Here is a 22,870-nt window from a genome sequence, read left to right as displayed (position 1 = left end):
GGTCAGAGAGCGCTCTGACACTCTGAGATTGAGATTATGAACGGTCAGAGAGCGCTCTGTCACTGAGATTATGAACGGTCAGAGAGCGCTCTGACACAGATTGAGATTATGAACGGTCAGAGCCCTCTGACACTGCGATTGAGATTATGAACGGTCAGAGAGCGCTCTGTCACTGAGATTGAGATTATGAACGGTCAGAGAGCGCTCTGTCACTGAGATTGAGATTATGAACGTATCCTACATTTGAGAGCTAACGCAACTTCCAAGCAGGTCATCTTTATGAAATTATTTTGTTAAGCTATAAACCACTTCAAGAAAAAAGAAAAATAATGAATTTCCACACACTTTCATTTCCAACAGTGTAGATTTTTATTTAAATCTCCCCATGACTTCAAACGCTCGGGAAGAAAGAAAGGCTCACAGACAGACGTCGGCACATTTTTGTGATTTGTAAAAAAAAATCAACTTTTGGAATGTAATTTTTTTTTTTTTTTTGGTGCAAAAGCAGTGGCTCAGGTGTGTGAGCCTTACTGGTCCCAGTTTAAGGAGCGCACTGGTCTAGTAGACGTAACTGGCAGTGAAGAGAGACTGGGAGGCAGCCTTGTCTTTCTGTCCGCTCTGAACGTAAGATCCCGTCGATGCCAATCCATTAATCTGAAGAGAAAAATAACAAACCAAATCAGTAACAAAGAGAGAGAGAGACGGACAATTTCTATTAAAAATTATAAATGAGGCACACACACACACACACCAGTTAAAGACGCCTCCAATGGCATTGCATAGACGTGGTACAAAGCCAATCATTCAAATATATGTATTTAACTAGAACAGAGCCCCTGAGAGAGACATCTCTTTCACAAAGGGGGGGGGGGGTCCCTGGCAAGAAACAATGTTCTAAAAATCACAAGAAAGAGCAAGAGAGAGGTCATCGAAACAGGACAAGAACACTTCAAACAAAACACACAGCTGGTCAAACCGTTCCAGACTCTGCAGCCCTGCTCAGAATTACAACACGTCATTCTGAGCCATTTTCAAAGGGATTGTGAAGAGGCTGTTTGTATGTTTGAAGACGAGGAGTTCCCAGGAGGAGATGCTCGATATGCTCAAAGCTCATACTGGAGCTCAGTTGAAGGATTTTCTCTCCTTCACAGACCGGCGCTTTTTGAACGCCTCTCTGTACCTTGGCTCTTTCAGTGAAGGCCGCTTGTGCAGCCTGGAGGTTTCCTGGCTTGCCTGCCCAGGCAGAGAGCGTGGAGGCCTGCAGGGCTCTCCCGTAGGAGAAGGTGAGCTTCCAGGGCTTGGGCAGGGGGCACTGGTTAATGGCGTTGAGATTAAGAGAGGCATCCTCCTCGCTCTGACCCCCGGAAAGGAAACAGATACCTGAGAGAGAAAGAGAGATATCCTGTGTTTGCCAGTTCAGCATTTCTATTGTGTGTTTAAACATGCTTTACTAGACCTCTCTGTGCTTTACAATGCTTCCATATGCTTTACCAGTCCTCTCTGTCCTTTACAATGCTTCCCTATGCTTTACAATGCTTCCCTATGCTTTACCAGACCTCTCTGTGCTTTACAAATGCTTCCTATGCTTTACATGCTTTACAATGCTTCCCTATGCTTTACCAGACCTCTCTGTGCTTTACAAATGCTTCCCTATGCTTTACCAGTCCTCTCTGTGCTTTACAATGCTTCCCTATGCTTTACCAGACCTCTCTGTGCTTTACAATGCTTCCCTATGCTTTACCAGACCTCTCTGTGCTTTACAATGCTTCCCTATGCTTTGTACACGAATAATTATGTACACTTCGGCTGTGTTTTTGACTTTGAAGAGTAATCCCAATAAATGTTTAATTTACAAGATTGAGGTCTCCTGACCCCAGGACTGAGTTTGCGGCCCGGTTTTGTGTTTTTATTTATTTATTTATTTTATTATTTTTTTTTTTTTTTTACCTGGCACCGCGGCTGGTACAGTCCTGCGGAGAGCGGTCACCGTTGCCATGGCGATCTCGGCGGGGCTGGGCTTCTTGGGGCAGGCCTGGCCAGCCGTCACCATGTTGGGTTTGAGCAGAGTGCCCTCCAGATAGACGTGGTGGTCATTCAGAGCTTTATAGACTGCGGCCAGGACCTGGGGGAGAGACAGGGGTCAGTACAACTCCATACAGACCACAGGCAGGCAATACTAGTTGATATGATCAATACAGTTCAACATGGACTAGAGACCATCAGTACAAGCAGATACGGACCATAGACAGTCACTACAAGGAAAGATGGACCAGAGAGAAAAAGTCAGTACAACTCATTCAATACAGCTTGATAAGAATGATATTAGTGAAATGCAGCAGCGCCATCTAGTGTATCGCCAGCAATACTACACTTGACTACGGCAGATCACTGGAAGGCACTGTCTCTACTGCTAGAACACTGAAGAGCAGCTCCTGAACCCAATCAAAGCAACACAGACTGAGCAAAACAATGTAATACAGCCCAGCCCAGCTCGTTGCAGTTAAAGAACTACAGCTCCCAGCATCCCTCACCATTGCCGCGGGTGCAGAGGCATGCTGGGAGCTGTAGTCCTAGCCAGGACTGGACCGATTCACAACACAGTAACTACGGCAGCGCAGCTAGAACTGAAGAGCAGCTCCTGAACTCAGTCAAAGCAGCACAGACTGAGCAAAACAATAATAATAATAATAATAATAATAATAATAATAAGTGTTTGAGTGACAGCAATGTTAAAGAATGCAGACGGGTGAGGTTAACAGTCTCTGAGAATGGAATTGGAAGCCTTCTTCACCTTCTCCGTGACGTACTGACAGCGAAGCAGAGAGTGATCCCCATCCGGGAGAATCTCCGGCTCCACGATCGGAACCAGACCGTTCTGAAACACAGGAGAGAGAAAAGAGAGAGAGAGGAGGGTCACACAGGAGAGAGAGAGAGAGAGAGAGAGAGGTTATACAGGGGATAGAGAGAGACACAAGTGACAGTGAGAGGAGAGCGATACAGGTGAAAGAAAGAGGTAGAAAGAGAGCGAGAGGTTATACAGGGGGAGAGAGGCAGAGAAGCAGGGAGAATCTTGTGCTCCACGACCAGAACCAAACCGTTCTGAAAGAGAGGAGGGGAGGGGAGCGAGTGGGACTGAGCAGAGAGGTGGAGGACAGAGAGAGGGAAGATGGAGAGGGGAAGAGATACACACACACACACACACACACACACACACACACACACTCCGACTCTCACCTGTTGGCAGATGCTGGCGTATCTAGCGAGCACGTTGGCGTTCTCCGCGATGGCCAGAGAGGAGGGGCAGCTGTCCGAGATCTTCAGCACACACCTCCACTTAGCAAAATCAGCACCGTCCTTCTTATACTGAGCACAGCGCTCCCCCAGACCATCCAGACCTGAGACACAGACAGGCGGCTTCAAAAATCCATTCTCTCACCTCTTATTAGCTTTATTAACAGGATCACTGACCCCTCCCTTTACAGGAGCTCAGACCAGCTTTTTGAATCCCTTCTCTTCGTATTGTGATTCGCTCAGCAGCAGTACAAGTTTCTCTGGTAGATTTTAGAGAGTGTTTAGTTTGGGTCACTCACCTTGAGTTGTGGTCTCTGCGTCTGTACCTGTCAGAACTGCTGTGCCCTTATCAACCTGAAACCAAAGACAACAAGCTAACGATTACAAAATACTCACTGGGGGGGGTTAACGAACGCTGGAGCTGCTGTTTTATAAATATCATCGTGACAACAATTGTTTAAAACAAACAACAATAATAATAATAATATAGTCTAGTGTAATTAAACCCAGATTCACTTGATCATGTTTAGTTTTTTCTTGTTAGTAAACTAACTGTAGCTGATAATATAACTCCCTGAATCTCTCCTCCTGTCCTGCACTGTCACCGCCTACTGAGCGCCATTTATTTTAATGCGTCTCACCTTGACAGACAGATAGAGAGATAGAGATAGGACAGACAGACAGATCTCTACGTATTTGAATGCGTCTCACCTTGATGCCCACGACGATGCCCTTGTCCTTGACCAGGTTGGGGAAGGGCACCCCCGCGTCCGTCTTCTGGTAGAGCGTCTCGTGGAAGAAGATGACCCCCCCGATGCACTGGGAGATGGTCGAGTCCGCAGTGAACAGCAGCTGTCTGAAATAGCGCCGGTTCTCCTCTGTGTTCTCAACATGGATCTTCTCCAGACGCTTCCCCATCGTACCTGCAGGGGGAGACAGAGAGCAGAGAGGGACCTGAGACTCCTTACCAACCCTGAATGGGAACTGCAGTTTAATATCACTGGACTGGACTGGAATTACATTGTAACTGCAGCTTAATATCACTAGACTGGACTGGAATTACACTGCAGGGCTAGTAATCAGACTCCTATTGCACAGCAGTGTCACCCTGTCCAGGTTTCACTACCAGCTTGATCAGCCCCAGTGTGTCTAGGTAACAAGCTCAGGTGTTTCTTATTATTAAACTCCTAGTGAAAGCAGGACTGGATCACACTGCTGTGCAGCGGGAGTCTCATTATTAAACTCCTATTGAAAGCAGGACTGGATCACACTGCTGTGCAGCAGGAGTCCGATTCCCAGCTCTGCCTGTCTCTAGAGCCGCTGTTCTTACCTGTGGACTCATCAGCAGCTAGAATCCCCTTTCCAGTGGCAACGACTCTCTGAGCGATGGAGGAGAGCTCCTGCTTCTGCTCAGGGGTCAGCGCTGTGAACTGGTGAGTCATTCTGCACAGAGACAAGCACACAGGCATTACACAGAGTCATTCTGCACAGAGACAAACACGCAGGCATTACACAGAGTCATTCTGCACACAGGCATTACACCGAGTAGTAAACTAACACAGACACCAAGAAGAAGGGATTAAATTGCAGCGTCAAACTGAACAGGATTGTGGGGCTCTGTGGGTCTGTCTGTCTATCTAAGCTGTGCTCTGCAGGAATCACGGTTCACAGCAGATCACTGAGTGAACAGTTGAAGTCAGTAGATCATTTTTCATGTCCTCTTGCGTAACCTCTGCACACAAGTGACTCCTTGTTTAAACTTTAAACCAAGTTTGTTCGCTGCGGTTTGTGAAATATTTACCACAAAGTGCTGTGTGCTGGAATGTGTTCCTTCTGAAAGACTTCCATAGGGAAGCATTGTACAGCACAGAGAGGTCTGGTAAAGCACAGGGAAGCATTGCAAAGCACAGAGAGGTCTGGTAAAGCACAGGGAAGCATTGCAAAGCACAGAGAGGTCTGGTAAAGCACAGGGAAGCATTGTAAAGCACAGAGAGGTCTGGTAAAGCATAGGGAAGCACTGCAAAGCACAGAGAGGTCTGGTAAAGCACAGGGAAGCATTGCAAAGCACAGAGAGGTCTGGTAAAGCACAGGGAAGCATTGCAAAGCACAGAGAGGTCTGGTAAAGCACAGGGAAGCATTGCAAAGCACAGAGAGGTCTGGTAAAGCATAGGGAAGCATTGTAAAGCACAGAGAGGTCTGGTAAAGCATAGGGAAGCATTGTAAAGCACAGAGAGGTCTGGTAAAGCATAGGGAAGCATTGTAAAGCACAGAGAGGTCTGGTAAAGCATAGGGAAGCATTGTAAAGCACAGAGAGGTCTGGTAAAGCATAGGAAAGCATTGTAAAGCACAGGGAGGTCAGGTAAAGTACATTAATAAACATGTCAAATCAGGGTAAACTATTGTAAGCGCAGAGTAACGATGGGAATGTGTCGTGCAAATCTACTGCGGTAGACTTTTATAAATGCACGCTAACCCTAAACCATAAACAACAGCGCGTTGTTTAAATACAAACGCATTCTGGAGATATCTGCAGATGATATCACGAGATCACTATTTAACGCATACATACCTATACCTATATATATACCTATATATATAATACCGTAATTGCATCGATCAGCAAACAGCGTTATCGTGATTCAAATGAGAACAATAAGAATTTTGTGCCTTTTTTTTTTTTTTTTTTTTTTTTTTATTCTGTACCATTGTCGCGACAAAACATGCAATAAATTATCAATGCAAAATACTACAGCTCGTTGTGTTCTGACTTACGTTGCCTGTGAACCGTGGACTCGGCGGTGCTGTTTCGAGCCGGAGACGGTAAGCCCGCGTCGAGACAGAACTGCTGACTTTTCACCCGGACAAAAACTTTATGGAGGTTCGCCAGTGACGTGGCCGGACCCCGAACAGGTGGGCGAAACCTACTGGTCCCAAATCCCTGCACTCTCATTGGCTGGAACGGACGAGGGCGTATCCTCGCTTCTTACGCAATTGGCTAAGAGGAACATCTGGGGTTCGGAAAACAGAGACCTGTTTATATATTGCGAACCTGTTCAGCATGTTTTTACAGACAAGTTGCTTTGGGTTCTTTTTGTTATTTATTTATTTATTTATTTATTTATTTATGGATTAATTAAATTGTATTTGAAGAATTCTCGAGTAGGTTTCACGATAGTTTTCGTGTTGCTGGTCAGCCTGGCTGCTTGCTGTGGAAACCAAAAACTCGAATGTTTTTTAAAGACGTCGAAACGTCTTACTTCAGTTTCAAAGTGAATTGAAAGCCACTGGGCAAAACGCTTAGCCGTTGTCTCACCGTGAAAGCATGGTCAAACACAGAGAGGTCTGGTAAAGCACAGGGAAGCACTGTAAAGCACAGAGAGGTCTGGTAAAGCATAGGGAAGCATTGTAAAGCACAGAGAGGTCTGGTAAAGCATAGGGAAGCATTGTAAAGCACAGAGAGGTCTGGTAAAGCACAGGGAAGCACTGTAAAGCACAGAGAGGTCTGGTAAAGCATAGGGAAGCATTGTAAAGCACAGAGAGGTCTGGTAAAGCATAGGGAAGCATTGTAAAGCACAGAGAGGTCTGGTAAAGCATAGGGAAGCATTGTAAAGCACAGAGGGGTCTGGTAAAGCATAGGGAAGCATTGTAAAGCACAGAGAGGTCTGGTAAAGCATAGGGAAGCATTGTAAAGCACAGAGAGGTCTGGTAAAGCACAGGGAAGCACTGTAAAGCACAGAGAGGTCTGGTAAAGCATAGGGAAGCATTGTAAAGCACAGAGAGGTCTGGTAAAGCATAGGGAAGCATTGTAAAGCACAGAGAGGTATGGTAAAGCATAGGGAAGCATTGTAAAGCACAGAGAGGTCTGGTAAAGCATAGGGAAGCATTGTAAAGCACAGAGAGGTCTGGTAAAGCATAGGGAAGCATTGTAAAGCACAGAGAGGTCTGGTAAAGCATAGGGAAGCATTGTAAAGCACAGAGAGGTGTGGTAAAGCATAGGAAAGCATTGTAAAGCACAGAGAGGTCTGGTAAAGCATAGGGAAGCATTGTAAAGCACAGAGAGGTCTGGTAAAGCATAGGGAAGCATTGTAAAGCACAGAGAGGTCTGGTAAAGCATAGGGAAGCATTGTAAAGCACAGAGAGGTCTGGTAAAGCATAGGGAAGCATTGTGAAGCACAGAGAGGTCTGGTAAAGCATAGGGAAGCATTGTAAAGCACAGAGAGGTGTGGTAAAGCATAGGGAAGCATTGTAAAGCACAGATAGGTCTGGTAAAGCACAGGGAAGCATTGTAAAGCACAGAGAGGTGTGGTAAAGCATAGGGAAGCATTGTAAAGCACAGAGAGGTCTGGTAAAGCATATTTAAAACATTGTTAAACTAAATTCATAGTATTATCACAAGGCAAATTCTATAAGCTCATCACATCTCTATTGAAAGGTCAGACAGACAGACAGAGCACCAGTAAGAACTAGGCCAGCTTACAAAAGTACTTTGTCTGCAAATAATAAGTGATCTATTGGACTAGCTGGGCAATTAACAACTCTCTCTAATTTCAGTATCTTAAGATCAATCACTAACCGTTTTTCCAATTGCACTTAATAATTCATTTCTAAGATAAACTCTTTTCAGAATGTAGTAAACCAGCAGAGACAGCAAGAAGAAGGGATTATATTGCAGCGTCAAACTGAACAGGATCGTGGGGCTCTGACTGTGTGTGTCTGCCTAGGCTTGTCTGAAACGCTGCTATTCTTCTGGGGCTGCTGTAGTTCATTAACCAGGTTTATTCAGTAATAGCAAAGCTGCTGAGCCAGGCAGAGCGGTGCCGAGCAAACAAGATAAGATCGTCCGCCAGTCAGCTCAACTGGAGGTCTATTTAGCAATCTTGCATTGCATGACAGTCAGAGGGATCAAAGTTGAAATGCGTGTTGCGAGGCTGCTGTAGCGATGACCTTATCCATGATGGAGGGAGCGCTTCTGAAATCTGTCAAGGTTTAGAAACTCACCCCAAGCCTGTTTCACAACTCACCTCAAGTCTATTATTATTATTATTATTAATATTGCAATGATCAGGAGCCAGGAGTTTGAGCAGGGTTAGAAACTCACACTAGCCCTGCTGCTGCTGCTGCTGCACACAGTCCCGGGGTTCAGAGCTCCCCTCAATGAAGTCTAGTATTATTATTATTAATATTGCAATGATCAGGAGCCAGGAGTTTGAGCAGGGTTAGAAACTCACACTAGCCCTGCTGCTGCACCCAGTCCTGGGGTTCAGAGCTCCCCTCAATGAAGTCTAGTATTATTATTATTAATATTGCAATGATCAGGAGCCAGGAGTTTGAGCAGGGTTAGAAACTCACACTAGCCCTGCTGCTGCTGCTGCACCCAGTCCTGGGGTTCAGAGCTCCCCTCAATGAAGTCTAGTATTATTATTATTATTAATATTGCAATGATCAGGAGCCAGGAGTTTGAGCAGGGTTAGAAACTCACACTAGCCCTGCTGCTGCACCCAGTCCTGGGGCTCAGAACTCCCCTCAATGAAGTCTATTATTATTATTATTAATATTGCAATGATCAGGAGCCAGGAGTTTGAGCAGGGTTAGAAACTCACACTAGCCCTGCTGCTGCTGCTGCACCCAGTCCTGGGGTTCAGAGCTCCCCTCAATGAAGTCTAGTATTATTATTATTAATATTGCAATGATCAGGAGCCAGGAGTTTGAGCAGGGTTAGAAACTCACACTAGCCCTGCTGCTGCTGCACCCAGTCCTGGGGTTCAGACGCCTTCCAGCACCAAAAACTACAAACCAAGAATCCAGTCTCACTTCTAATAACGTGATCAGACAGACAGAAACACAGGATTAATTAAGGCACAGTTATTTAATTTTCCAGATTTCAATTTTACAAACTGCATGGGCGTTATCTGTTACAAAAAAAGTAAAAAAGTTTAGAGCTTGTTGATGTAGCTCACAGAATAACCCCCCGAATCTGACCTCATGTCCTCGCCGCATCCATTCTCTACACAGGGGTGTCCAATCCTGGACCTGGGGGGCCGCTGTCCCTCCTTGTTTTTGTTCCAACTTGTAAATTATTTCATAGGATCAAATCAAGCGCTTATTAGAAGCGCTTATTAGAAGCTTAATTGGTCCAATTAAGACCCCTGCTCTGCACAGCTCTCAAGTGTGCAGTTCTGAAAGAAACACATACTTACAGCAAAACACGGACTCTCGTTCAAACACAGCTGGGCTAATCGCTTGCACAAGATGCAGTTCCCAGATCCCCTGGAGGGCGAAACTGCCCCCCTCCCCAGTCAATCTCAGTCATTAGCCTGACTGGTCCTCTGATGCAAAGGTGAAGGAAGGACGGCCTTTCCCGCTTTGAGATGGACGTGGTAACGAATTGTTTTTATTTAATTCCTGTTGATTGAAGGCGATTCAGAGTACCAGGAATGAGCTTTCAGCACACCCCTCGCACCTGCTTCCATTTTCTACACAGCCCTCAGGCATGCAGTTTCGAAAGAATCACCTGCTTACAGCAAAACACACATTGTAATTTGAACCCTCAGCGGTCCATTTATTCAGCGCTTCTCAGGTGCGTCGGGTCCAATTTATTTTATCCACGCTGTTTAAAAGTCATTTCATTTCCAGTGAAACAGGTTTAAAAGGCCCTGCATATCAACAGCACACTCAGCCCTGCATCTCCAACCCCAGCCCTTGTTCGGTGTATTTATCTCATCTCTCTTCATAGTCATGCATACTGATCAATCCTCTCCTGATCACTCGATTTATCACCAAACTCCTCAATAATGCGATCCCAGTCATTATTTTATTACTGTAACATCTCAAAAAGCTCAGCCAGTGTCTGTGATATTCTTTGAGCGCTGGATGCAGAAGCAGCTTCCTTTGTTTGTGTCCCTGTTATCTCTGTAGTGCAGGGGGGGCTAGCTGTATTGTTCAGATACGCCCCTTTTTTCGGCTCCTATCGGTCTCACTCGGCCATTGAAAGTTTTTTTCATCTTTTTCTGGAGAAAAATCGACTAGAGGCCTGTGCTTGACGTCTTTTTGATGATGTCGGACAGGGTCCAGACATTGGACCGGAAAGGGAAAATTGTAACGTCGGACCTGATCCGAATCAGGACCGCAAAGGGTTGAAACATGACAGCTGGTTCCACGCTGGCTTGCAGAGCTGGCTCTGTGTGCACGCGCCACACTTTCAAACAGCATCGCGCTCACCAGGAGGGTGAGCCTGTCCCCGCCCCCTTCACCGGCCTCTTTCTAACCAATCAGCTGCTGCTTCCTCTGCTGACTGACAGCCAGGAGCCCTGAGGGCTCTACTGCCCTGGGAACTGCAGCTGTAACAGGATTTCCTGAGAATAAGGCAAACTGAAACTTCCTTTAACTAAAGGACACCTTTGTGTTTTAATGTGTTTCATGTTCCCCTGCGCTGCTACACTTGTTTCAGTAAGGTGTGTGTGTTGTTTTCATTTTATTTTTTACATTTTGTCCACTTTTTTAAACTTTTAAAAAAACTTTTGCAGCAAGATGGCTTCCCATGTACCTGCATGGACCTCTCGGAACTACATTTCCCATCATCCTCCTGCTCGCCGGTAAACCCAAATCTCAGTTGTGCGAGCAGGAGGATGATGGGAAATGTAGTTCCGAGAGGTCCATGCATTCCACTGCCTCCTTCTTGGAGGCAGTGGAATGCAATTTAAAAGATTTTTAAAAAGTGGTTGAAATGTAAAAAAAAATAAAATTAAAACACACACTCCTTCTGTAAACAGTTACAGCAACACATGGGTACAGGTAACACAATGCAATTAGAAGGTCCGGGTGTGCTGTTTAAAATTACAGCCATACCAGATATAGGTTAAAATGAAACCCTGTGTTTTGCTGTAACTTGGTGTTTCTTTCAGAACTGCACACTTGAGAGCTGTGGAGCGGAACAGAGGCGCGGGGTGGAGGCGAGGGACGGAGGGGCGGAGGCGCGGGGCGGAAGCGAGGGACGGAGGGGCGGAGGCGCGGGGAGGGGCGGAGGCGCGGGGCGGAAGCGAGGGACGGAGGGGCGGAGGGGCGGGGCGGAAGCGAGGGACGGAGGGGCGGAGGTGTGGGGCGGAGACGAGGGACGGAGGGGCGGAGGCGCAGGGTGGAGGCGAGGGACGGAGGGGCGGGCGGAGGCGAGGGATGGAGGGGAGGGACGAGAGGGGTGGGGCGGAGGCGAGGGATGGAGGGGAGGGGCAGACGCGAGGGACAGAGGGGTGGGGCGGAGGCGAGGGACGGAGGGCAGAGGCGCGGGGCAGAGGTAAGTGACGGAGGGATGGAGGGAGATTCAAGGAGTTATTCTGGGAGCTACATTTAGTTTCAAGATACATATCAACATGATAAAGTGAATCTGGGTTTAATCCCACTATACAACATTATTATTATTATAATTAATTGATGACATGATGTTTATAAAACCTCAGACCCTGTTTATTAAACGGCAGGCCCTGTTTCCCAGTCTCCCTGTCACGCCCATTCTGTGGCAATGATTGCTCTAACGTTCAATCACAAGAAAACATTTGAGTCAGAATCAGGATTATCCCTTTTGTTCAGCCTGTTTGCAGTAAATGAAGAGAGAGAGAGAGAGAGAGAGACACATGGAGAGAGAGAGAGAGAGAGAGGGGGGAGGGAGAGGAAATGGGGGGGGGGGTCGACAGACAACAATAACAACAAATGAAACACTTTGTTGTACGTTATTCGAACTCGAGAAAGAAAAAAGAAAAAAATCTATTAGTGTTGTCCGTCCCGCTCTGTCTCCCCTCCCCTCTCCCTCACAGAAGCCTGGGCTGCGGGTGACTCGCCCTGACCGAAGAGAACGCCCCGATGTGCCGGACCAGGTTGGGCTCCACGCTGTAGGCGCGCTCCCAGGACCGGTCCCTCAGTGCCCTGTAGAGGGCCATATCCTTGGCGTGGCCCCTCCTGCAGGTCACCTCCGAGAGGTAACCCACCACCCTCTCCACCGCGGCCCGGGGGTACAGCATGGCCGGGGTGCAGCACTCTGTGGCGGGGGAGACGGAGAGCAGCTGGGGGGAGAGGCGCCGCAGCTCCAGGAGGTAATGCCTTCCAAACAGCTCACAGACCAGCATGATGTAGAGAGTGAGGAACAGGAACCCGAGTCCCAGTCGGGGCGCCATGCCCCGGGCGCAGGCCAACAGCAGGCAGAGCAGAGAGGAGCCCAGCCCGCCGGCCCCCAGCCACTCCAGGATACGGCATGGCTCCGGGTTCCAGTAGCGCTGCAGCCTCTCCGGGTGGTACAGCTTCACATAGAGGGCGCCGTGGTAGAACCGACGGGACATGATCTCCCGCAGGGCGGGGAGGAGCGACTCCAGGGGTAGGGCGTCGTCCTCCAGCATCAGCACGTCCCGGGGCTGGTAAACCTCCAGCCCCCGTTTCAGGCAGTAAACGTAATCCTGCTTCTCCTTTTCGAAGAGGTTCGGCACGTCGGGGGGCGGGTATTCCCTGTGCTTCTCCTCCACGCGGAACCTCTTTTTCAACAGCTCTGCGTCCTCGTGGTCGCGGGGGACCCCTTCCACGTTGCACACCAGCACCTCCGCGCAGCCCGGGCACGCCTCCAGCAGGCCTTGCAGCTGGAGCGCCACCTGGAGGAGGTAGTGGTACTGCAGGCCCTGCTCCTGACGCCGAGCCGTCACCACGGTGATCAGCAGCCCGCCCCTCTCCCCATCACTCACCCCCTGGCCTACTTGCTGCACGAAGCCTGGTGTTGGATTTTCCGGGGCTGCCTGCCAGTGCCGCAGAGCCTGCTGGCCTCTCTCCCAGCTCTCCTGCAGGGCTGCCTGGCTCATGGAGTCAAGGTAGAGGGATTTCCAGTAGTAGTAAGAGTACAGCAGCTTGTGACAGGCCAGAGGGAGGACGACGCAGAAGGTCAGAAGGCACAGCGCGGCTCCCTGCACGACCGGACTGGAGGGACGAAGGGTTCTGCTCAGACAGGCCTTCCATTTGGGTATCTGAGCGTGCAGCCACTCCCTAAGGATCAGAGGACAAGGAAATACAGAAAACATCCATCTGAGACTGACACTGACCCCAACACTAACACAACCATCTAACACTGACACTGACCCCAACACTAACACAACCATCTAACACTGACACTGACCCCAACACTAACACAACCATCTAACACTGACCCCAACACTAACACAACCATCTAACACTGACACTGACCCCAACACTATCCCTAACCCTAACACTAACACTAGCCCCAACCCCAACCCTATCCCTAACGCTAATGCTAATCCTAACCCCAACACTATCCCTAACCCTAAAGCTAATACTAGCCCCAACCCCAACCCTATCCCTAACGCTAACCCCAACACTATCCCTAACGCTAACACTAACCCCAACACTATCCCTATCGCTAACCCCAACACTATCCCTAACGCTAACACTAACCCCAACACTATCCCTAACGCTAACACTAACCCCAACACCATCCCTAACGCTAACCCCAACACTATCCCTAACGCTAACACTAACCCCAACACTATCCCTAACCCTAACGCTAACACTAGCCCCAACCCCAACCCTATCCCTAACGCTAACCCCAACACTAACCCTAACCCTAACACTAACCCCCAACCCTATCCCTAACGCTAACCCCAACACTATCCCTAACCCTAACACTAACACTAGCCCCAACCCCAACCCTATCCCTAACCCTAACCCTAACGCTAACCCCAACACTATCCCTAACGCTAACCCCAACACTATCCCTAACGCTAACACTAACCCCAACACTATCCCTAACGCTAACCCTAACCCTAACCCTATCCCTAACGCTACTAACCCCAACACTATCCCTATCGCTAACCCCAACACTATCCCTAACGCTAACACTAACCCCAACACTATCCCTAATGTTAACCCTAACATTAGCCACAACCCCAACGTCTAGTGACTAAATGGCTGCAAAAAATAAATACATAATCATAATCATAAATCATAACAATAATAATAATAATAATAATAGATCAGCACGTTATTGATTCTTATTAGAATTATACACGTGTTTGAGGCAGGCGGTAATTAAGCAGCGTTATTCAGTTGTGTGCAGTTCTGGTCACCTCGCTATAAAAAAGATATTGCTGCTCTAGAAAGAGTGCAAAGAAGAGCGACCAGAATTATTCCGGGCTTAAAAGGCATGTCATATGCAGACAGGCTAAAAGAATTGAATCTGTTCAGTCTTGAACAAAGAAGACTACGTGGCGACCTAATTCAAGCATTCAAAATACCAATAGGTATTGACAGTGTCCACGCAAGGGACTTTTTCAGCCTGAAAAAAGAAACAAGGACCAGGGGTCACAAATGGAGTTTAGAAAAAGGGGCATTCAGAACAGAAAATAGGAGGCACTTTTTTACATAGAGAATTGAGGGTCTGGAATCAACTCCCCAGTAATGTTGTTGAAGCTGACACCCTGGGATCCTTCAAGAAGCTGCTTGATGAGATTCTGGGATCAATAAGCTACTAACAACCAAACGAGCAAGATGGGCCGAATGGCCTCCTCTCGTTTGTAAACTTTCTTATGTTCTTATGTTCTTATGTGAGCAGAGGTGTCGTGGTTAATTCCCACACTCATCGCTTTCAGTTTAGAGACCAGTTTGAAATCCCGTTCTGTCTCAGAAGGGTCCGGTAACTCTGGAGCCAGGTGGCCGCCCTAGTGATAACAACACATGGTTCCTGTGTGCAGCTCTGCGGACATGTGCAATAACACAAAAATAACATGACACCGGTAAGCGCTGTGTGCCAGCCTCGTCATATTTGCTAAACATTATTTTGCAAAAGCGTTTCCATGGTTTCTCGAGTTATTATGCGAGCTGGGACTCACTCGAGAGGTGGCCACATTGTAACCAGATTAGCGTCATTCTCACTGATATTGCAACATTGTTATCACCAAACACGGCAATGGATACTTCTGCAGAAAATCCCCCGCAGACTGCCCTGCGAGAGACTGAAATCGCACCTAACCTGTCACAACACAGAGGGAAGCTTTGAGATCGTCTCCGCTTTGTGGTGTTATCTGAGATCGTCTCCGCTTTGTGGTGTTATCTGAGATCGTCTCCGCTTTGTGGTGTTATCTGAGATCGTCTCCGCTTTGTGTTATTATTTGAGATCGTCTCCGCTTTGTGTTATTTGTGTGTGCGTTTATCCGCATCTGCCATTAGTACTAACGAGAGTATTTTGAAAAAAAAAAAACGCTATCTCCGTGTTCTGTCGCTCTTAAACACACACACACACATTTCTATATTCATTTCTATATTCATATATATATAGTAATTTGATGGAGATTTTCATTAAAACGAGTCTTACCTTACTTTTACCATCCCAGCTCCGCCTCGTTTCGTGAGGTGTGTTTAGATCCATTCCGCGACCTGTAGACTGTGTTTGCACCCTCGTCCCCACCCCACCCCTGGCACCAGCCAATCAGATGAGGTCTAGCGGGGCCAGGCGCGATTACAGGGGCGGGCGAAAGCCTCGAGGATGATGTCATTGTAATTAATTATTCAGGAGTGACACGAACGCCTGCAAAATTAATTGCTAACAAACATAATATGGTTTTAAAACTACCAACTGTCACAATTTGCACTGAGAAACCATTATGGTCTCCTAGCAGATCCGAGAAAAGAAAAGAAAAAAAAGGATTTGTAATCTGATAGATGGAGAATAACCTTTTTTTTTTAAAAAATCACATAGGATAACGATAATCTGTGCTTATAAATATCATACACGAAATAGTGTTTTATAAACTCAAAGTGTACTGCTTTACAACCCCCAGCGATCATGTTGGTCAGCGCTCCTGTAAAGGGAGGGGTTAGTGATCCTGTTAATAAAGCTAATAAGAGGTGAGAGAATGGATTTTAAAGATGGTCAGCGCTCCTGTAAAGGGAGGGGCCAGTGATCCTGTTAATAAAGCTAATAAGAGGTGAGAGAATGGATTTTAAAGATGGTCAGGGCTCCTGTAAAGGGAGGGGCCAGTGATCATGTTAATAAAGCTAATAAGAGGTGAGAGAATGGATTTTAAAGATGGTCAGCGCTCCTGTAAAGGGAGGGGTCAGTGATCCTGTTAATAAAGCTAATAAGAGGTGAGAGAATGGATTTTAAAGATGGTCAGCGCTCCTTTAAAGGGAGGGGTCAGTGATCCTGTTAATAAAGCTAATAAGAGGTGAGAGAATGGATTTTAAAGATGGTCAGCGCTCCTGTAAAGGGAGGGGCCAGTGATCCTGTTAATAAAGCTAATAAGAGGTGAGAGAATGGATTTTAAAGATGGTCAGCGCTCCTGTAAAGGGAGGGGTCAGTGATCCTGTTAATAAAGCTAATAAGAGGTGAGAGAATGGATTTTAAAGATGGTCAGCGCTCCTGTAAAGGGAGGGGTCAGTGATCCTGTTAATAAAGCTAATAAGAGGTGAGAGAATGGATTTTAAAGATGGTCAGCGCTCCTTTAAAGGGAGGGGTCAGTGATCCTGTTATAAAGCTAATAAGAGGTGAGAGAATGGATTTTAAAGATGGTCAGCGCTCCTGTAAAGGGAGGGGTCAGTGATCCTGTTAATAAAGCTAGTGAGAGAATGGATTTTAAAGATGGTCAGCGCTCCTGTAAAGGGAGAGGTCAGTGATCCTGTTAATAAAGCTAGTAAGCTAATTGATTTTAAAGATGGTTAGGGCACCTGGAATTTGAAGTCTCTGTTATTGCAATACACTCCTCCGGCCGATAGGAATCGCAGTCGACCGCTGAAGAAAACCTCACAAATATGATCTAGTGTGTTTTCAGCGTGTCTGTGACATTCAGCCTCCATTTGTGGATCAGAGCTGGGGCAGAGTCGCAGTTAGCTGTGACTGTGTTATAAAACTTTGGCGGGTAAGAAGTCAGCCTCTTTCTTTAAAAGCAGACCCGCATGTTCACCACACGCACGCAAGCAGACGCGTCCCTTTATAGTAACCGGGACGCAAGCGTACGGCGTGCCCGGTGACGTGTCCTGTCTGCAAGGTCGGTGGAGCGCTTGTTATGAAAACTAAACATGTTTTTTTTTGGGGGGGGGGTTTGGTTTAAATTTTTTGTTTTTTCTACGGTGCCAAAAAAAAAAAAAAAATGATTGCGTCTCGTTTTTTTGTGCGTAAAAACGCGTAACGCGGTTTATCGGTGCGCTTCGGTTCAAAGTAAACCCGCTGGAAGCGATGCGAACAGCGCCCTGGGGGTAATTAAATTAGCGATGTAATGACCCCGTTAGACCCTTAAAAAAAAACAAAACCCCGTCCAGTGAAACGGGTTTCCTTTGCTCTGGCGCCTTTCAGCACTACGCGTTTGGGAGCCGTGTAGAGAACGGGAGAGCCGGGTCGGATTCAGGGAGTTATTTGTGATCAACCATTACACTGCAGGGCTGGGAATCAGACTCCTATTGCACAGCAGTGTGATCCAGTCCAGGTTTCACTACCAGCTTGATCAGCCCCAGTGTGTCTAGGTAACAAGCTCAGGTGTGTCTTATTATTAAACTCCTAGTGAAAGCAGGACTGGATCACACTGCTGTGCAGCGGGAGTCTGATTATTAAACTCCTAGTGAAAGCAGGACTGGATCACACCGCTGTGCAGCGGGAGTCTGATTATTAAACTCCTAGTGAAAGCAGGACTGGATCACACTGCTGTGCAGCGGGAGTCTGATTATTAAACTCCTAGTGAAAGCAGGACTGGATCACACTGCTGTGCAGCGGGAGTCTGATTATTAAACTCCTAGTGAAAGCAGGACTGGATCACACTGCTGTGCAGCGGGAGTCTGATTATTAAACTCCTAGTGAAAGCAGGACTGGATCACACTGCTGTGCAGCGGGAGTCTGATTATTAAACTCCTAGTGAAAGCAGGACCGGATCACACCGCTGTGCAGCGGGAGTCTCATTATTAAACTCCTAGTGAAAGCAGGACTGGATCATACTGCTGTGCAGCGGGAGTCTCATTATTAAACTCCTAGTGAAAGCAGGACTGGATCACACTGCTGTGCAGCGGGAGTCTCATTCCCACCCCTGGGTTTAAAACATTTCTCTTGTCTGCAGGTTGTTATTTTTTGTTTGCGATTCTGGTGTGACCCTTGACCCGAGTGATGTCAGGACTGAAGAGGCCGGCAGGGAGTGAGCCCTCGACCTCCGCCCCTCCGGAGAAGAAGAGAGAGAGGGAGCGAGATGGAGGAGGAGGAGGAGGAGAGGAAGGGGGCAGGACCACCGTGGAGACTGTCATCAAAGTGGGAGGAGTCTCGAGCACGGTACGGACTTCATTTGAAAACCCCTCAACCTGGATCAATGAATGTTATAATTACAGGTACAGCTGAAGAGAGGGAGGGGATCAGATTGTGAGGAACGGGGGAGGGGGTGTCTGTCTGTCTGTCTGTCTGCCTGTCACTCTTACATTTTCACTCCTCTCTAGAGCAGCGCTCGTCCAATTGTGATGAAACTCGCTCAGGACCTTCTTCAGCTCACAAGCTATTGAGAGGAACAGAATCTGGGGGGGGGTGGGGGGGGGGGGGGGGGGGGGGGGGGGGGGGGGGGGGGGTGGGGGGGTGGGGGGGGGGGGGGGGGGGGGGGGGGGGGGGGGGGGGGGGGGGGGGGGGGGGGGGGGGGGGGGGGTGTGGAGGCTGTGGGGGGGGGGTGTGTGTCTGTGTGTCTGTGTGTGTGTGTGTCGGTCTGTCTGCAGCTTTAATGAAACTCTATCCTATATCACACTCCTCCTCTCTATCCTGTATCACACTCCTCCTCTCTATCCTGTATCACACTCCTCCTCTCTATCCTGTACCTCTCCTCTCTATCCTGTATCACACTCCTCCTCTCTATCCTGTATCACACTCCTCCTCTCTATCCTGTACCTCTCCTCTCTATCCTGTATCACACTCCTCCTCTCTATCCTGTATCACACTCCTCCTCTCTATCCTGTATCACTCCTCCTCTCTATCCTGTATCACACTCCTCTATCCTGTATCACACTCCTCCTCGCTATCCTGTATCACACTCCTCCTCTCTATCCTGTACGTCTCCTCTCTATCCTGTATCACTCCTCTCTATCCTGTATCACACTCCTCCTCTCTATCCTGTACCTCTGCTCTCTATCCTATATCACACTCCTCCTCTCTATCCCGTATCACACTCCTCCTCTCTATCCTGTATCACACTCCTCCTCTCTATCCTGTATCACACCCCTCCTCTCTATCCTGTATCACACTCCTCCTCTCTATCCTGTACCTCTCCTCTCTGTCCTGTAGGAGGAGCTGGATGTCCGGGCTCTGCAGGTGAGGAACAGGAAGCTGGCTGAGACGCTGGACCAGCGGCAGCTGATCGAGGATGAGCTGCGAGAGACGATCGAGCGTCTGGAGAGGAGGCAGGCGACCGACGACGCCAGCTTGCTCATCCTGAACCGCTACTGGAGCCAGGTAACTGGGAGCACTGGGAGAGAGGCGGGGCTGGGAATCAGACTCCGTGTGATCCAGTCCTGCTTTCACTAGGAGTTTAATAATAAGACTCCCGCTGCACAGCAGTGTGATCCAGTCCTGCTTTCACTAGGAGTTTAATAATAAGACTCCCGCTGCACAGCAGTGTGATCCAGTCCTGCTTTCACTAGGAGTTTAATAATAAGACACACCTGAGCTTGTTCCCTAGACACACTGGGGCTGATCAAGCTGCTAGTGAAACCTGGACTGGATCACACTGCTGTGCACGTTATCCGCACCCTAGACTCCTGATTCCCCCTGAAGTCTGGACCAATGTAATTCCAGTCCAGTCCAGTGATATTAAACTGCAGTTACAATGTAATTCCAGTCCAGTCTAGTGATATTAAACTGCAGTTACAATGTAATTCCAGTCCAGTCTAGTGATATTAAACTGCAGTTACAATGTAATTCCAGTCCAGTCTAGTGATATTAAACTGCAGTTACAATGTAATTCCAGCCCAGTCTAGTGATATTAAACTGCAGTTACAATGTAATTCCAGTCCAGTCCAGTGATATTAAACTGCAGTTACAATGTAATTCCAGCCCAGTCCAGTGATATTAAACTGCAGTTACAATGTAATTCCAGCCCAGTCCAGTGATATTAAACTGCAGTTACAATTCCAGTCCAGTGATGTTAAACTGAAGTTAAAATGTAATTCCAGTCCAGTCTAGTGATATTAAACTGCAGTTACAATGTAATTCCAGCCCAGTCTAGTGATATTAAACTGCAGTTACAATGTAATTCCAGTCCAGTCCAGTGATATTAAACTGCAGTTACAATGTAATTCCAGCCCAGTCTAGTGATATTAAACTGCAGTTACAATGTAATTCCAGACCAGTCTAGTGATATTAAACTGCAGTTACAATGTAATTCCAGTCCAGTCCAGTGATATTAAAATGCAGTTACAATGTAATTCCAGCCCAGTCTAGTGATATTAAACTGCAGTTAGAACGTAATTCCAGTCCAGTCTAGTGATATTAAACTGCTGTTACAATGTAATTCCAGTACAGTCCTGTTATATTAAACTGCAGTTAAAATGCAAGTCCAGTCCAGTCTAGTGATATTAAAATGCAGTTACTATGTAATTCCAGTCCAATCTAGTGATTTTAAACTGCAGTTACAATGTAATTCCTGTCCAGTATAGTGGAATCTAAAACTGCAATTACAATGTAATCTTCCGTCCAGGCTAGTGATTTTTAAACTGCAGTTACAATGTAATTCCCGTCCAGTCTAGTGATATTAAACTGCAATTACAATGTAATCCCAGCCCAGCCTAGTGATATTAAATTTTTAAATTATTTATTAATAAAAATTTGTATTATTTTTAATTTTATAAAAAAAAATTTAACCAAAAAAAAATTATTTTAATCTGCAGTTACAATGTAATTACAGCCCGGTCCGGTGATATTAAACTGCAGATACAAGGTAATTCCAGTCCAGTCTAGTGATAGTAAACTGCAGTTACAATGTTATTCCAGTCCAGTCTAGCCCTCCAGGGCAGCGCATCCTATATGCTGACGCAATAGTTACAGAGGCAGGGTCAAGGGTGTGAGTATTAATCTGCAGTTACAATGTAATTCCTGTCCTGTCTAGTGATATTAAACTGCATTTACTATGTAATTCCAGTCCAGTCTAGTGATTTTAAATTGCAGTTACAATGTAATTCCTGCCCAGGCTAGTGATATTAAACTGCATTTACAATGTAATTCCAGTCCAGTCTAGTGATTTTAAACTGCAGTTACAATGTAATTCCTGTCCAGTCTAGTGATATTAAACTGCATTTACAATGTAATTCCAGGCCAGTCCAGTGTTATTAAACTGCAGTAACAATGTAATTCCAGTCCAGTCCAGTAATATTAATCTGCAGTTACAATGTAATACCAGCCCTGTCTAGTGATATTAAACTACAGTTACCATGTAATTCCAGCCCAGTCAAGTGATATTAAACTGGAGTTACAATGTACTTCCAGTCCAGTCTAGTGATATTAAACTGCAGTTAAAATGCAATTCCTGTCCAGTCTAGTGATATTAAAATGCATTTACAATGTAATTCCAGCCCAGTCTAGTGATATTAAAATGCCGTTACAATGTAATTCCAGCCCAGTCCAATGATATTAAACTGCAGTTACAATGTAAATCCAGTCCAGTCTAGTGGGATTTCTTCTAACCGGTAACTTTACTGATAATATTTGAATTTAAAGTCTCCTCTCTCTCTCTCTCCTCTCTCTCTCTTATTCCACTCAGTTTGATGAGAATATCCGTCTCATCATTCATCGATATGATCTGGACTCAGAACTCTCAGACCTGCTGAGTGACAGGAAGGCTCTAGATCCTTCGGAGCGCAAGAGTCTAGAACCCTCGGACCCAGAACCGGACTCCGACAGCAACCCGGAGAGAGGAAGTGTGCGAGAGAGGGAGAGGGAGGAGAGAGGAGAGGGGAGAGAGAGAAGGAGAGGGCAGAGAAGAGGAGGTGAGAGGGAGTGAGAGAGAGAGGTGAGTGAGAGAGAGACAGAGAGAGAGGAGAGGTGATGGGGTGAGAGAGAAGGGAGGGAGAGGAGAGGAGAGAGAGGGAAGATGTGAGAGGGAGAGAGGAGAGAGGAGAGAGAGAGAGAGGAGGGAGAGGGAGAGGGAGGAGAGGGAGAGGGAGACAGGAGAGAGGGAGAGGAGGAGAGAGAGAAAGAGAGAGAGGAGGAGAGAGAGGGGGAGAGAGAAGAGGTGAGTGTGAGAGGAGGGAGAGGGAGGAGGAGAGAGAGGTGAGTGTGAGAGAGAGAGAGAGAAGAGAGAGTGTGAGAGAGAGAGGGAGAGAGAGGGAGAGAGAGAGAGAGGAGAGGGAGAGGAGAGAGGATCAGAGAGAAGAGAGAGGAGAGGGGTGAGAGGGAGAGGGTGAGAGGGAGGGAGAGGGAGAGGGGGAGGAGAGAGGGGTGAGTGTGGGAGAGGGAGGAGAGGAGAGAGGAGTGTGAGAGAGGGAGGAGAGGAGAGAGGTGAGGTGAGAGAGAGGGAGAGGGAGGAGAGGGGGGAGAGAGAGAGAGAGAGAGAGGAGGAGGGAAGAGGGAGTGAGTGAAGAGGGAGAGGGATGT

At 47.2% G+C, this 22,870-nt stretch overlaps 3 protein-coding genes across 3 annotated transcripts in view; 1 reads left to right on the top strand and 2 right to left on the bottom strand.

Annotated features, from left to right (window-relative positions):
• Window positions 1-350: 350 nt before the first annotated feature.
• aldob (aldolase b, fructose-bisphosphate) lies at window positions 351-6,171 on the bottom strand. The gene is made up of 9 exons (XM_041232429.1): window positions 6,064-6,171; window positions 4,622-4,734; window positions 4,003-4,214; window positions 3,591-3,645; window positions 3,235-3,395; window positions 2,792-2,875; window positions 1,948-2,122; window positions 1,181-1,380; window positions 351-654 (listed from the first exon to the last, which is right to left on the bottom strand). Exons 2-9 carry the CDS (start codon window positions 4,731-4,733, stop codon window positions 559-561), a joined length of 1,095 nt encoding a protein of 364 aa, XP_041088363.1. The 5' UTR covers window position 4,734; window positions 6,064-6,171; the 3' UTR covers window positions 351-558.
• A 5,170-nt stretch (window positions 6,172-11,341) lies between these two features.
• Window positions 11,342-15,750, bottom strand: pgap4 (post-GPI attachment to proteins GalNAc transferase 4). The gene is made up of 2 exons (XM_041232525.1): window positions 15,644-15,750; window positions 11,342-13,302 (listed from the first exon to the last, which is right to left on the bottom strand). The coding sequence occupies exons 1-2, from the start codon at window positions 15,655-15,657 to the stop codon at window positions 12,090-12,092; spliced, it is 1,227 nt and encodes a 408-aa protein (XP_041088459.1). The 5' UTR covers window positions 15,658-15,750; the 3' UTR covers window positions 11,342-12,089.
• A 1,311-nt stretch (window positions 15,751-17,061) lies between these two features.
• Window positions 17,062-22,870, top strand: part of LOC121302134 (E3 ubiquitin-protein ligase BRE1A-like) — a 20,809-nt gene continuing 15,000 nt past the window's right edge. Inside the window, exons 1-4 of the mRNA XM_041231954.1 lie at window positions 17,062-17,186; window positions 18,372-18,577; window positions 19,568-19,735; window positions 22,038-22,263. Of these exons, the coding sequence (XP_041087888.1) occupies window positions 18,419-18,577; window positions 19,568-19,735; window positions 22,038-22,263 (553 nt within the window). The 5' untranslated portion in view covers window positions 17,062-17,186; window positions 18,372-18,418. The remainder of the gene's footprint in view (window positions 17,187-18,371; window positions 18,578-19,567; window positions 19,736-22,037; window positions 22,264-22,870) is intronic.

This window comes from Polyodon spathula, chromosome 29, assembly GCF_017654505.1.
Source record: "Polyodon spathula isolate WHYD16114869_AA chromosome 29, ASM1765450v1, whole genome shotgun sequence".
NCBI classification, from domain to species: Eukaryota; Metazoa; Chordata; class Actinopteri; order Acipenseriformes; family Polyodontidae; genus Polyodon; species Polyodon spathula.
The sequence above is the reverse complement of the archived record's forward strand: the minus strand, read 5'-3'. Positions and strand labels throughout refer to the sequence as shown.